The sequence below is a fragment of the Mastigoproctus giganteus genome, chromosome 7, assembly GCF_048544385.1.
Source record: "Mastigoproctus giganteus isolate SK-2022 chromosome 7, ASM4854438v1, whole genome shotgun sequence".
NCBI classification, from domain to species: Eukaryota; Metazoa; Arthropoda; class Arachnida; order Uropygi; family Thelyphonidae; genus Mastigoproctus; species Mastigoproctus giganteus.
Window position 1 is genome coordinate 99,563,483 of NC_143581.1, and position 16,563 is coordinate 99,580,045.

Sequence of the window (16,563 nt, forward strand, 5' to 3'; positions counted from 1 at the left end):
TATCCATTGCAGCAGCTTACCCTTGATGCCATACCTCTCCAATTTGTACAGCAGTCTTCCATCTGCAACAGTATCAAAAGCTTTCCTGAAATCCAAGTATATGATATCAAAATTATTTTTGGCATTCAGTTCCTTTGTGACCACATCATGGTAACCGATCAGATTGGTCAGAGAAGACCTTCCTTTGACAAACCCATGCTGTGTCTTAACTATTACAGCAGTCTTGTCTAGATGATCCTGCAATGCTTCTTTAACCAGAAATTCCATTATTTTCCCCGGAACACAAATTAAACTAACAGGTCTGTAGTTACTTGTGTTATCTTCTGAACCTCCTTTGTGAATTGGTGATACATTTGCCCATCTCCTGTCCATGGGGACCTCCCCTGAGTCCAAGAAAGTTCTCATAATTATGGCTAAGGGTTTGCTTACTTCCTTTGCTGCCTCCTTTAATATAACTGGGTAGATCCCATCCACCGCGGGTGCCTTCCTTATGTTTAACTTCAACAATTTCTCCTCCACTTTGCTCTCAGTTATTACAAAATCGCATAGCTCCCTGTGAATGTTTGATAAACTTCTGGATCTCCCTTTATTGAATAGCTCCTCATGTATGACAGTAGATGCAAAATACTCATTCAGTTTATCAGCTACCTAAGCATGATCATCAATAGTCAACCCATCTATGTTAATTGGTCCAATCTGATTCATCCCTTTCCTTCTAGAGTTTACATAAGTAAAGAACTCCTTGCTGTTTTTCTTTGCATCCTTTGACAAAGATTTCTCATAATCTGCCTTCGCCTACCTAACCTCCTTTGTGACTCGATTACAGACTAGTTTATACTTGCCATAGGCGTCTGTGTCGCCTGATACTTTATATGCATCCCATACATTCTCTTCTCTGCCACTAGCCTCATTAATTCATCTGACATCCATTTAGGCCTAAACCTTGAACAGTATTTTTTAGTTGGAATGAAAAGCCTAGTAGCCTCCAAAATTAAGTCCCTGAAGGCTTCTCATTTAGAATTCACTGTTGATAACATCATCAGATGATCCCACTGTACAGAATTAGAAAACTGTCTGAGACCTCATTTTAGGAAGGATGTAGATTTGCTTCAGCGTGTAAAGAGAAGGGCAACAAGATTGGTGAGGGGAATGAAGGAATCCTCTTACCAAGAGAGGCTTAAGTTCTGCAAATTACAATGGTTGGAGACTAGGCACCTGCACGGTGATTTGATTGAGGTTTATAAGGCTTTGAATGAGTTGAGCATGCTGAATTCTGAAGGGATTCTTCTACTTGTTCAGATTACGAACCTAAGGGGGCATAAATTCAAATTAAGGAAAGACAGATGTAGAATAGATGTGCGGAAATTTGCCTTTATCCAGCGGGTGGTTAATTGCTGGTACAAACTTCCATCTGTCATGGAAGTTGATAGGTTAAATAAATTTAAGGAGGAACTGGACAAACGTTTAGAGTGAATGGTTGTGTGATTTTTTTTTTTTTTTTTTTTTGGCTGATGCATAAGCTCATACACTCGCTTTCTTGCACCACATGCCACTACTACTACTACCTCTGTAGTCACCTTTACGAAAGAAAAAGCCCTTCCCTTTAGCCTTGATGGTAGTGACATCTTTAAAGAATTCCCACATCAATACATTGTGATCACTGTCACCCAGTGGTTCCTTTATCTGCAGATTCTTAATCTGCAGATAAAGGAACTGATAAAGGTACTGATAATCAGATCAAGAGTATTACTCCCTCTGGTTGCTTCTCGAACATGTTGCTGTAGAAAACAGTTGCTTCTCAAACATGTTGCTGTAGAAAAGTAGAAAACAGAAAATCCACAAAAGTCTTGCTAGGTGTGTGTGTGTGTGTGACCTATCCAGAAGTTCCAGTCAATATCTGGAAAGTTAAAATCTCCCATTATAAGACATTCTGTTTTACCTGGCCCACTCTATTTCTATGCAGAATTGCACATTATACTCATCAGATTCATTAGGCCTATAACACACACCTACTGTCATTTTTTTTTTCCCAGTGCTTATTTCACAGCCAAACAGACTCAACACTGCATTGTCCACCAGCATCAATTTGATGTACTTTCTTAGATTTTATGTGTTTCTTAACTAACAGCATAACCCCTCCTCCCTTCCTATACACATACCAACTCTGCACTGCCTTTATCTGTGTGACACCACGTCTCTGTTATCCCAACAATACTTCTTGGGTATAACCCTAAACTTGAAGTGTGACTTAAAGAAAGAAAGAAAGAGAGAGAGAGCGAGAGAGAGAGAGAGCGAGAGAGAGAGAGAGAGAGAGAGAGAAATTCTGGATACTCTCTACCAACTATGGCAGACCAAATTGCATCAGACTACCAAAGGAGAAGTCACTAAGAGGTTCCTTCCTCAAGGAACCCTAGTTTCCCTCAAACCTGGTCTCTTTGCAACCTTCTTTTCTTACAGGGCATGGTTCCCTGAATGCAAAATTGTACAGGGTGTTTCAAAAGTGATGGTCAATAATTTAAAGGTGAACTGTACCGACTACAATATGCAAAAAAACCTAGTAAATGATTCCTTAAGTGAATCGTTTTCGAGATATTGCACATTTCTATTTGGGATCCACCCTGGTTGATCCCAAATAGAAACTGATCTCTGAACAAGGTGAACTGTTCAGAGATCAGTTGCCATCCACCATTGATTTGTTTGTTTAGGTTAATAAAATAAAATTACGGCTTTCTCAGAGCTAATTGTAACAGGTTTAATAAATAATACATAGAAACATACAAAGCTTTCGGTTGGTTAGACAACCTTCTTCAGTTGAAACAAAACATAAAATGACAGTTAGAATGGAGGCGTGCACTGCCAATCTGGTACGTGAAGCGCGTGGCTAATTGTTTGAGGTTGAAGTCTGTGACTGTGACGTATGTGGACGTGCCCAGCGCTTGTCAATGGACAGGACTGTTGCTTCGGTGATAGGGTGGACTTGACAACCACTGTTCCTGTTCATTGAGGTATTGGAGCATTTGATGTTTAAACGATTCCAACCAGGCGCGGCACTGATATATATCTCCGCCGTGCCTGGTTGGAATCGTTAAACATCAAATGCTCCAATACCTCAATGAACAGGAAAAGTGGTTGTCAAGTCCACCCTATCACCGAAGCAACAGTCCTGTCCATTGACAAGCGCTGGCCACGTCCACATACGTCACAGCCTCAAACAATTAGCCACGCGCTTCACGAGCCAGATTGGTAGTACACGCCTCCATTCTAACTGTGATTTTATGTTTTGTTTCAACTGAAGAAGGTTGTCTAACCAACCGGAAGCTTTGTATGTTTCTATGTATATTTATTAAACCTGTTACAATTCGCTCTGAGAAAGCCGTAATTTTATTTTACCAATATGAATCCGGAGCGCATAGGCCTTTTTAACCATGTTTAGGTTAGGTTATGCTCATTCTCTCCCTTTCCCCGCTCTCAATGCTCTGAGATGTAGAAGGCATACTAGTATTTGTCAAAGGATAGTCAACAAGGAAAGAAGTTACAGCAATGAAGAGCATGCAGACATCCGCTTCATGTATGGTAAAGCCAACGGCAGTGCACTCGAGGCTGCATGTTTGTACCAGAAGCATTTCTCCACTGAAGGACAGCCCAACAGGGGCACATTCATCAGGATACATCAATGCCTTAGAGAACATGGGCGCTTCGCACATGGAGGACAAACAGGTAGGCACAGAAGCATAACACCTGATGTTGAGGAAAGGGTGTTAGAAAGAACATCCTGTAACATCTGTAAAATCCTGTGGTAATAAAACCACCCTTAGCAAAGGATTCACAGCTTTTTGCTAAACTAGTGCTCCCATAGTCAGTGGCAGATCTTAACAGAAAATGTCATTATCTCGAAAACAGTTGATTTGCGGCCCAATGTTCACTGGGACTTTTTTTGCTTATTTTAGTTTGTACTTTTCACCTTTAAATTACTGGCCATCATTTTTGAAACACCCTGTGTAAAACAGAACTCACTCAGGATTCTAAATGTACCTGTGGAGCAGATGAAAACCAGGCACATGTTCTGTACTACTGTCCCAACTACCATAATCACAGATGTATACTAATGTAAACGATATAACCAATAAATAGTGGTAATGAACATCTACTCATCTCTGATGAAACACTATATAGTCTTTGTGATTGCCCAAAAAGTCTATGAATCAAGAAGTAGCCAAGTTATCACCACCCAGGCTGTAGCACCCCCCTCACTTAGACAACAATGACAATTCCCAATACAGACAAACCTAAATAAGAATGGCCTGTCAGAATGTGTTTCCCACCCAGATAGAGTTTCCATGATATCAACTGTATACAGGGTGATTCACTACCAGTGCAAGAAACTTGCAGGAGGTGTAGGGGGCACAAAGATGAATCGGAATCACATAGCATTGCATGGTCCGAAATGCCTTCGTCATGCGGTACAGGATGTTGAACGGGAGGTCGAGTGAACAGCGATCCTGCTGGAAGTCAGCATTTGCGAACCGTTTCTGTTGAAGAAACCAAGTAGCAAAAGTCCTCCGGAGTGAATAATCCGCAGGCTCCAATGATTGGACGTGCTGCAGATGGTATGAACTCATTTGGTTTGTTGACAGTATCCTCCATACAGTGGATTGGGAAATACCCAATCGTTGGCCTATCGCTTGAGTACTCGTACTCGGATTGCCTTCTGCAAGACGTAGGACATTCTCCTCATTGTCTGGCGTCCTCGTCGTTCGCTCTCGATTCATGGTACCTCTCGTGAAACAACCAGTCTCATGCAACCTTCTGTGCACACGTGCAAAAATCGTATCATGAGGAGCACGCCTGTGTGGGAAACATTCCTGGTACAAGCGCAGAGCGGCGCACCCGTTACAGTCCGCAGCTCCATAAGCGAGGTGCATGTCGGCCAGTTCAATGTTTGAATACTCGTCCATCCTACTGCCTCGGGAACCGGTTCGCAAATGCTGACTTCCAGCGGGATCGCTGTTCATGCGACTTCCCATTGAATGTCCTCTACCACATGACGAAGGCATTTCGGACCCTGCATTGCTATGTGATTTCGATTCGTCTTTGTGCCCCCTTCACCTCCTGAAAGTTTGTCGCACTGGTAGTGAATCACCCTGTATATGTTAAATGTAATGTGTATGCTCATGTGTATGATGTGTACATGAGTGTATATTTGTTTTGGCCATGTTCCAGTGAACTATAGACAGAGGTCTGTATGTGTAAATAATACATGCTAGTTAGTAAGTACTGAAAGTTCAAACTAAGCTGGAGGTCTCACATCACTCCCAGTGAGTGAGCCCATGTTTCCATACAGTGTTTAGGTACAGGTGTTTTCACCAGTGAGAACATATAATACCCCCCCCCCCCATATTATTGTGTCCCTATACATCAACATGGCAGAATGTGTAAATGTTAATTAAATGTGAACATGTATAAATGTATCTTTATCTCCCTGTATGTTTATGCATTTGTGTATAAATATTTATGTGAATGAATATGTTATGTCCTGATGTGCTTGTACATGCTTAGGTGCTAGAATATATTTATGTATGAATGTTTACACATATATGTGCATATGGGACATGACTGTTTGTAGGTATGTGTGTGTGTGAGGAGGTTTGCGCAAGAGTGCATGTATGTATAAATTGTGCGAGTTCATGTATATATGTATAGGTATGCTTGCATGTATAAAAGTGTATGGATGTCCATATGTCTATGTGGATATGTGAATATATGTGAGTGCACATATATATGTTCATTTGTGTGTTTAGGCTGAGTGGGAAATGAATCTACTTAACCTGCAAAGGGAAAACAAAAAAAAGTGTCTGTCAAAAAAAGTGTCAGTACAATAAATGTGGTAGCATGGGGACTGTATAAGAAAGTCACTTAAGTGATTAATATATGTTAAGTTGTATCCTGAATATGTATTATCCATAAATAAAAAAAAAAAATTCTCAATCCTGCAGGTTAAGTTGCTAAAATGAGCATGAATACCTCTGAGCAGTTAAATAATAAAAAAATGACTTAGTATATGTTGCCTACATTTAGGTGATAATAACTGTGTCATGTCCCGTTGAAAGATGATGAATGTAAGGTGGCAAATTAGAGAGAAAGTAATGTCATGAGCAATTAGTTTATGTGCTCTTTAAAAAAAATACCATTATGTTACGGTATGATAGGTGAGTGAGTGAACAGAATATGTGTAGAGAGTGTGTGTGTGTGTATGTGTTCTGACAGCCCCTACTCCTAAATAAGACTGTATTATGCGCAGCCTACTTAGGAAATCCCTTCACCTTGCTGACACCACACTTCCCCCCCCTTCAAGGATATGTCATAGGAACTGCTCAAACTGGTTGCAGCTGGACTGACCAGTATGGGATTTCTTACCACATTGCACTGTGTGCCCACAACGTGATCCCCCCCCCCCCACACATAATAGGGCACTCTGATTCTATGAATTTATTCTCCTTCTAAAACCCACTTCCCTCCCCCTCCTCTACACCTCCCATCCAAATATTTTTTCCTGGTGAACTATATCATCCCCCAAATCATTCTCTTTAACTTCTGTTTCCAGGTGAAAGTCTCCCTACCATCAACCACCTTCCTTCAACTGTACTCAAACTTCCCAGTGCTCCTTTCCAACAAAAATTTCTTTTCTTCTTTCTTTCTCTTTTAGGGCTTTCTTCCCTGGTAACCTCTGATGACACTAGTCCCCCAGAAAACCTTACACTATATGACCTGGCCCACCTCCTTGTGGCAGTGGACGGGCAATGGGGGGGTCCCTGGTTTCCGGGGGCTTCATGACTAAGTGGCCAGAGGAAGAATATACCGATATAACCCACACTACACAGAAACTCACACTATCTCTGGCCTTCACAGAGTTTGTACTGTGACACAGAGTATACTATAAAGAGTTGGGGGGAACAAGTGGAGAAATACCATCAGGACCTGGAGCTTTCTTAGCATCAAGATTCATCAAAATCCTTCTGATATCCTTTTGACGGAAGACCACAGGAGGCATTGAATGGAGCGTGTTGGGAATGGTGGGAGGTGTTTTACCAAGATCATTAATACATGAGCTGGAAGAAAAATGGGATGCTGGCAGATCAGCTTTATCCTTGGCTGAAGTGACAACAGAACCATCTGGTTTGGACAGAGGTGGGAGCAGAGATGGGCAAAAGTTGCGGCCAATAGCTTTGGCAAGAGACCAGAATGCTCGGCTACCATTAGGACAAGAAGCAAGTTTTCTACTCTTAGCCAGTTCAAACTCTAATTTGGACTGATTAATAACTGCTTTATAATTGTTGCGAGCTTTGGTGTAGGCAGAAAATGAAACTGAAGAATTAGAAACAAGCCAATTACGATATGCAACATTCTTCTCTTGAACAGCCTTAGCATATTTATTGGAAAACAAAGGTTTAGATAAAGGGCAAGATTTTAAAGTGGAGTGTGGAATAAAGGATTCCATTCCTGCAAGAATAATTACACTGACACGATCTGAGCAAACGTTGAAATCAGAAGTTTTGAAACAGTAATCCAACCAAGGAAAAGAAGAAAAGAAGTCTCGCAGGTCATCCCATTTTGCATTCTTGTAATGCCAAACAACACGAGGTTCGGAATAGCCATGAGATAAAGGTTCCATTGGAGAAGAGACAATCACCAAGTTGTGATCTGAAGTACCTAAAGGACCTCTCACTTCGACCGTGTACTTAGAAGGGTTGTTTGTGAGAAAAAGATCAAGCGTATTGGCTGTATGATTAGGATTGTCCGGTATTCTTGTAGCTAAATGAGCAATCTGTGCTAGGTCATCAGTAATTGCAAAAGCCTCAGCATCTTGACCTGCTGGATTGGTGTGACTAGAAAACGGAAGCCAGCTGGAGTTGTGAACATTAAAATCACCAAGGAAAATTACCTCACTGTTAGGAAAGTTGGATTGGAGAAAATCAAGTTGCAAAGAGAGGAAGTCAAAGAGCTCCAAGTGATTAGTGGAGTTGGGAGAACGGTAGAGACAACAGATGAATTTGACACAATGAGGTAGAGAGATTTTAAGCCAGAGAAGATCAAAGACAGGAGATTCCAAATTGCCAAGTCTCTGACAGGGAATATCAGAACGGACATATGCACAAGTACTACCTTTGAGGTGAAAGGAATCATACAGCGAATAATTTGGGCATCTGAGATGAGCAGTAGTTGAATCAACCGATAACTGAGATTCTGTCAGAAAAAGTACATGGGGTTTGGCAGACTGCAAGTGGAAATGGACATCATTGAGATTAGAACTGAGACCACGTATATTTGTGAAATGAATTAGGAAGTGCTTGGGAGGTTTAGATCTTTTCGCAGATAAGCTTGCTCTATTAGTTTGACAATTCATAGTGTATTCAATAGTAAGAAAGAGTGGGTGGGACATGCTGTACGAAGTAATGAAATTTTTGGATATGGCATACACGTCGTAAGAATACACCCAGATCCTTGACATAACGTGGCTTCGACAATGCTCCCCCGCATACACACTACTCGGACTCCCTCCAGTCACTATCTGGCAGAGTAGAGGTAGCAAGATTATACACTAGCTGATCCAGAAGCCTCCTAGAGAGTTACCAATAGGTTCGGTCTGGTGTACTAACTAGCGGCTGGCCTGAGAACACCGTTTTAGAGCTGTACCCTCGAAATGTAAGGAATATTGGATCTCACCACGACGTTCATCATAACCTCAAAAGTCATCAATCATACTGCATAATGGAAGAGATAGGGAAGGGTTGACCGGAACTTAGCTCTAGAGACTAAACATGGGTTCCACCACTTCAAGCCAGCCTCCAATAAGCAAAGTGGTGGTATTTCACCGGTTGATGAGAGTCATCTGCCACCTAGTACTGCCTGGTAATATAGAGGTGCGGCATTTCTCTATGTGGTGTGGGCACCACACCTCGACCCCTGCTTACGTTGGTTCACACCTGGGTGGTCACCCACCATGTACTTGTGCATGGAGGTTATACCCAGGATTACTAACAGTCCCACCATCGTGAAGGTGCAAGCAGAGGATTTGGCTGTCACAGACCATCCGGACTTTGCCGAAATTGGGTCCACTTGACTTGAGTGTCACCCGAATATCAGTTCCATCAGCGTTTTAGACTCCCAGGTAGCAAGTACAGCTTGTCTAGCATATCTGAGAGAATGTCTGTGACAACCTCAAGGACCAAAATTACCCTAAAACAGCCGATGTATTTGCTTGTTCCATAAGAACCTCCAGCACACCTTGGAATCCCTGACAGCTTACCATACAATTATGATGACCTCAACGGATATGGAATTGGAGCGGTTTGAAGTATTAATATTAGCAGATGGTAAATGAATCAAGAAGGCAAGATTATATAGCATCAGCCAAAAAAAAAAAAAAAATCAAAACAAGCTAACACTTCCCATATCACCTGTCCATCCCTTCTAACATTTCTTTCCTTGAATTTAATCAAATTACCCACCTCAACAACAACACCAAATGGGAGTTTTTTCCAACAATCAACCATACAGTGGCTGAAGGCAAAGTTCTGCACATCTATCCAGCAACCATCCTTCCTCAATTTGAATTTTTGCCACCTCATGTGGGTACCCCACTCAACCTAAGCAAGGAATCCTCCCCAATCAGGAGGCACAAACGAAGCTAGAAAGATGGGAAAAGAAGACACTCCATGGTAGACACTACAATGATCTCCATCAAGATCACATCGATAACATTGCTTCCAATGCATGGCTCACAAGCGGGACGCTCTTCCCCGAGACTGAAGGATTCGTGCTGGCTATCCAAGACCAGGTAATCAACACCAGAAACTATAGAAAATACATTGCAAAGGAGCCCGGAATGTCAGATGACACATGTCGACGATGCCACCTGGTCTCAGAAACTATCCAACACATCACCGCGGGGTGCAAGGTGATCACCCAGACTGAGTACATTCATAGACACAACAAGGTAGCCAGGATATTACATCAGAAGCCAGCGAGGAAATACCAGTTGACCAAAGAAAGTGTACCGTACTACAAGTACAAACTCCATGCAGTACTAGAGACCCGAACCCACAAGCTGTACTGGGACCACATCATAATAATGAATAAGACCATCCCGCACAACAGACCGGACATAGCCCTTGTGGACAAGATGGAAAAGGCTACCTACCTGATTGAAATATTGGTGCCGAACACTAGCAATGTCCAGAAAATACACAAGGAAAAAATTAGGAAGTACACGAACCTGAGACATGAGGTCAAGGAGACGTGGCATATGCAAGAAATATCGACCATCCCAATCATCGTGTCAACTACCGGTATGGTACCAAAGAAGTACTCTACATAGCAGCCTAGCAGCAATAGGTCCCCCAGAGAACACCTACAAGGAACTCCAGAAAGTTGCAATCCTGAACACCTGTACGATAGTCAGAGATTTCCTCGACCAACAGTAATACCAGACATTTACAACTACTCTGTGTACTGCTACCAAGTGGAAGGAGTGGAATCCCCCAATCAGGGAGAAATAATATAAGAGCAACAACAATAATAATAATAATAAAAAGGTGATACAAGTAATTACAGACCTGTTAATTTAACTTCTGTTCCGGGGAAAATAATAGAGTCACTGGTTAAAGAAGCATTGCAGGATCATATAGACAAGACTGCAGTAATCATTCCCTGACTTGAAGTTTGCCTTTTCTGAAATGCTGAATGAATGTCATCTAGGAGAATCAACACCTTATCAGTGGGCGGATAGGTACCAAAGATATAAGAGCTGATGACCCAGTTTTGACTTATTTACACAATATGAGAGATGCCAAAAAGTGTACTTCTCAATAATAATAAAGTGCAAATGCACTTTATTAGTTTAAGAAGTTTGTGGTTGAACTTTAAGACAAACCGAAGCTTGTACATTAGACCTCTTTATTAGACTAACTCACATCATAAAATCCTTCACTAGTTACCTTCCTCTTATACTTCAAATAAGTAACACATCCTCATTCAAAGTATAAAAGTGTTGCTTATGCAGGGTATAAGGCACCTTGTGAAAGATTTCACAATATGAGATGTTATAATAATGATGGCTAATGCACAAACCTCAGTTTGTATTAAAATTTAGTGTAGTAATGACACATTTGCATTAAACAAATTTATCTCTTCCCTTATTAATATTCATATTACAAATTATATAACTGAATTGAAGAATACATCATTATTCTTCAAGTCAGTATTTGTAAAAAGAAAAGATTAATACCATATTCTTATATGTAGATCATAAGGACACCAATTAGTATTGCTCACCCAAGTGGTGATATTCTCTGAATCTGCCACAGAAGCTTAATCTGTGTTTTAGACATGGATCCCAACATTCAATACAGTATCACCATTCTCCTACACAGAAAAACAATGACATCCTTCTCTCTACTTCCAAAGGTCCTATAAATTATAAATATGATCAGTGGTGGGATTCAGCCGGTTCGGCAGAACCAATTCCTAATTTTTTGTTGAGTTCGGCGAACTGGTTGTTAAAATGGCACTTGTGATCAGGGCTCTCTCTCTCTCTCTCTCAGGTGGGCGCCTGGTATTCTATGCCATTTATTAATTCAGCAAGAAATTTTCGTTTAGTATCGATAAAATGAAGAAAATGTATGTTCTGACTGATGTTTATCAATGGTATAAGCATAGTGCTTTGTTTATAAAAGTTTATGATATGACCACACGTGGACAGAACCAGTAAAAATATTCAAATATATTGGCACATATCCGCTCCTGCTCTATAATATATTAAAATAAAACATTTTTAAATTTTTTTGCAGTAGCCCTTAAAAGGATGAAAAGGCAACAGAGTTTGACAGATGTTTTTCAATAAGAAACCAAAATCAGAATTTGTTGTATTACAATTGGCCTTGGATTCAGTTACATCACCAACAATTTTCGTTGAACTAGTTGAATTGGAAAAACAAGATACAGAGACAATATGTTCTTCGGTTATGGAAAGTTTAAATAATGTTGGGCTTACTAAGAACTACCTAGAGAAAAAATTAATAGGATTTTGCTCCAATGGTGCCAGCGTTATGCTTGCTTGGGAGAAATCTGGAGTGAAAACTAGAATTGCAAAAGAGTTTCCAAACATAATAATATGGCACTGTTTAAATCATCGCCTCCATCTTGTTTTAGATGATTCGATAAAGGAAACAAAGCAAGTAAATCATTTTAAAATATTTATTGATAAGATATATACTATTTTTCATCAATCCAATAAGAACCAAATTGAACTTTCCGAAATATCTGAACAACTTGGAATTGAAATTATAAAGATTGGTAGAATTTTCGGACCAAGATGGGCTGCTTGTAGTTTAAGGTCAACCCTAGCTGTGTGATGCGCTTATCCAGCGCGACATCACTATTTTTATTCAAATAAAAAGTACTTAGGTATGGCTGCCCGTCTTGAGAATATATATTTTATAACTGATTTGGCATTGATGATTGATATTTTAAACGAAATTTCTCTTCTTTCAAATGCACTGCAAGCAAGAAATATAGACATAATAAAGGCTGAAAAACTCGTGATAAGATCTATTACAACATTTCAAATGCTGGGAAAGGAAAAGGGTCCATACGAAAAAAAGGTTGAATTAATTACTTCAGAAACCTTCAAAAATATAAAATTTGTATAAAATCATCGATTTGGCTCGGGCTTCCTCAGGAAAGACTTTTAGAAAACATCGTAACGAATTTGAAAAAAAAAAAAAAAAAGACTAATGTATTGTGAACATTTAAAAGCAAGTTGTAGCCAATTTCAAGATATGAATAAATTACAATTTCTCAATTTTTTGGAGCCAGATTACTGGAATATTGAAGAAGTACTAGTTCCATGGAAAGCAGCTGAAGAACAATTGCTCTTATTTAATGACATTTTTAATTACCAAATTGATATTAATGATTATCGAGATTTCTTGAAAAACATTTTAAAAAATTCGCAGAATTATGCAATTCCTGAAAGTGTTCAAAGAGCTAAAAATATTGTCAGAACAATTGCTGTAAGTTCAGCAGAAGCTGAAAGGGGTTTTTCAAAGATGAAAATAATATGTTCAGAGAAGAGAAGTCACCTAACTGTTTCTAATATATCAAACACAATGACTATTAGTCTAATCAGTCTACCTCTAAAGGAATGGGATCCTACTCCTACAGTGGTTAAGGATAAATCACTCAGCCAATGATGCTCGGATAAAAGCGAAGAAAATTGCAAGTGAGGACGCCAATCAAGAAGCAATATGGAAATATCTTAAATAACAGTTTTATTGTTTTTTTGTCAGGTATTATTTAATATTTTTTCATTAATATTTTAAAATTCTTTCTTATAACATAATCTAGTTTTGTGGACCTCTTTTATTGTTCTTATTTAAGTATTAATTGCATGAAATAATAAACTACCTTCCGGTATATAGTTTTTTTATACTTAGAACGGTCATTAGGGCAGCGAACTGGTTGTTAAATTATTTGAATCCCACCACTGGATATGATGCTGAAATTGTTCTTTGCATCCAAATATTTTATAACTGTCATGATAATTAATCAGACTGGCCAGGTAAAATCCTTCATGAACCCATATGAATTCGTATAAACCAATTTGTAATATACGTAGTTTAATTTTGCAATATACACTTGAAGTAACCTAAGTAAAACTTATAATTTTTGTTTCCATTTACATGGCTTTTAATGTCTTTGCTAGACACTAAGTTAACTCAGTGGTAAGCACCCACATACTTCTTGATAGCTTATCCATTCATATAAAACTTACTTCAATGTCCTATGTAAATGCCACTAAGAAATTACACCAGTTTATTTGGTCTGTTAACCTTGTGTGATTTTATATTAAAATGCCGCATATTGCAATACTTTTTTACCAACTGTGATGAAATGCCAAACATCTGCCATATTTCATAGCATAAGAAAGCGTAATCAGTTGTGTGTGTGTGGGGGGGGGAGAGAGAGATTACTTACTAGATATATTCGATATGCATTATCCCGGGTAACAGTATGTGAAAAAGTCCAGCAAGGATAATCATCATTAGTAGAATTACTGCAGCCTCCATCACTGGGAACATAATTACTGATAGAACAAAAAAAAAAATTATATATATATATATATATATATATATACACAAACACACACACACAAACATACACTTCTTAGTTATATTAAGATAATCTTATAAATTTAGCAAAACAGTTTACATAGTAGTACATTCAAACCAGCTTTATTTTTTTAATACTGAAGTTCTTGTTTATTATTTAATATGGAGTTTCTTATTGCTAAATGAAATACAGAACAATAATGCACACAACTTATAGAAGTAATAAAAAGTTTTTAAATAACATGCAATATTAAAATTGAAACGATGAAACTGTAAAAATAAAATGAGTACAGGTAGTTCTTGACTTTATGAGTTCCCATAGACATAAGGTTAAAAATAGGGGTTACGTTCTCAACAATGAAATTAGTTAGCTAATTAGTTTATGTTTAAACAATGATTGATTTATCAAAAGAAATAGAAACGTAGCCTGTAAAATCAAGCAAATTATAATAACAGAGAAATTATTTATGACTTACAAATGTTAAAGAATGTTTATTCTTCACCATCATCGACTAAATGCACACATGTTGATCACTCATTATTGGCTCGGCATTCGTTGATTTGTTGCACAAGGAGTCGTCTTCTTCAGAAATGTTTCAAGAGGCATTTGTTTCCACGATACTCTTCTCTTTTAATTATAAATTTCACAATTGCATGCATAAGCATTTTTTAAAGGCACACACAAATTGCAACTAACACAATTCGCGTGGAGTAACAAGTTTACGAAGCCTGACAAAAAAAAAAGGAATGAAGAGAAGATTCTGAAAATTTATTTATGTTTTTTATACGATTGAATATTTCATCGAGGGGGGAAACACATTTCACCATAATAATGTAAAAAACCACACAATTCCAGCTATCAGTATTTTCACAAATGCAAGAAGATCGAGTTTACTACCTGTTTATAATTGCTTGCAGTAACAGAAAAGCTCAATAAACCAGAAAGTGCAAATTGTTTTTATTGTTTTATAGTCGTGACCTCCAGAAATGTGCTTTAGAAAAATATCACAAAGGCGTTTAAAACTGATTCTTACAATGGGAACATATGATAATGATGAAAGTGTAGTGCATTTTAATGATTTGAATTGGTAACTAATACAATTTACAAACCATGCTCACGACCTTTTATATGGCCTTAATGTCATGCTCGTGACCTTAAAAATGACATTTTAGAGAGATAAATAGCTTAGTTATACAGCAAAAATTTCAACTTCCCAAGATCTTGAAACGAATTACCAAAAAACAATGTGTTATTGGGTTCACTTTACGAGATTTAACGATACGATGGTGTCTCTGGAATGGATTAATATTGTAAAGAGGGGTAGTACACTGTATTGTATAGCTATGCACATGGTTTGGAATGTGGTATTTATGAATGTTTAACATTAGTTTTTTGCAATTAATGTTCATATTTTCGATTTTGTTGATACTCGATACTTGGGGAAAAAAAAACTCGTAAACTCGGGAACTCGTAAAGCGAGAACTGCCTGTATAATAGATTACACTCCATAAAAGGTTCAGAGCAAATTTTTGGTTACAAAATTAATTTCCATACTTAAAAGGTACCTTAAGTACTTGTACTTAAAAGAACAAGACAAAATAAAACGTACACGGACATAAACATATACATCAAATGATAAACATACTGTACACAATAGTAGTTTTAAAAATAGATCTTTTTGAACAAAAAATATATATTTTTTTATGTGTGAAATCATTGCTCTGTGTTATTAACATGTGAAATGAGTGATATTAAAATTACAGGATTAAGCAAAAATGTCTCTTTGGATGACATTGATTATCATGGCCAATTCCTTTTAAGATTCAGATGTTGCATCATATGTGCTTCTTTGCAGAAAGAAATTCCTCTTAACTAGTAAAAATTAGTCTCAAGTTATCGTAACAATATTTCATTCAGAAGAGAAATTTTATTATGCTTAGACTCCTCCAAAACAGTTTGTCAGAGTTCAGTTTGATTCAGAGGAATAGTACAAAAATTCAATTCACGTTAATCAAAAAAGGCAAATTCCCTTACCTTTTGATAGTTGGAAAATTATACTAGCAAACACTTTACAACTCACCTGAAAATTAATAGAACCATTAGGGGAAATCAGATCTATATTTGGTTTTAACAAACTGTAAGACACTTTTCAGCACAATGCAAAAAATTTGCAAACAGTTGATTCAGTTCATAAAATAGCCCATGAAGAAGAAGCACAACTTCTACATTCTAGCCATTTTTTTTTCATTTATTTATTAAACTTGGAGAACTCAGCCAGCTTTCCTGGCTATCCTGCCACCTATAAAAAACACAGTACAAATAACTTATGTAATGCATTATATTATAGTTTAACCACTAGTTGGTTAAAATCCATGGCACCAGGGAATTTGCCAG

At 38.2% G+C, this 16,563-nt stretch overlaps 1 protein-coding gene across 1 annotated transcript in view; it reads right to left on the reverse strand.

Annotated features, from left to right (window-relative positions):
* Window positions 1-16,563, reverse strand: part of LOC150083106 (putative sodium-coupled neutral amino acid transporter 12) — a 290,752-nt gene that overhangs the window by 114,152 nt on the left and 160,037 nt on the right. The window contains exon 8 of the mRNA XM_090378390.1: window positions 14,035-14,143. Within this exon, the coding sequence (XP_090234516.1) occupies window positions 14,035-14,143 (109 nt within the window). The remainder of the gene's footprint in view (window positions 1-14,034; window positions 14,144-16,563) is intronic.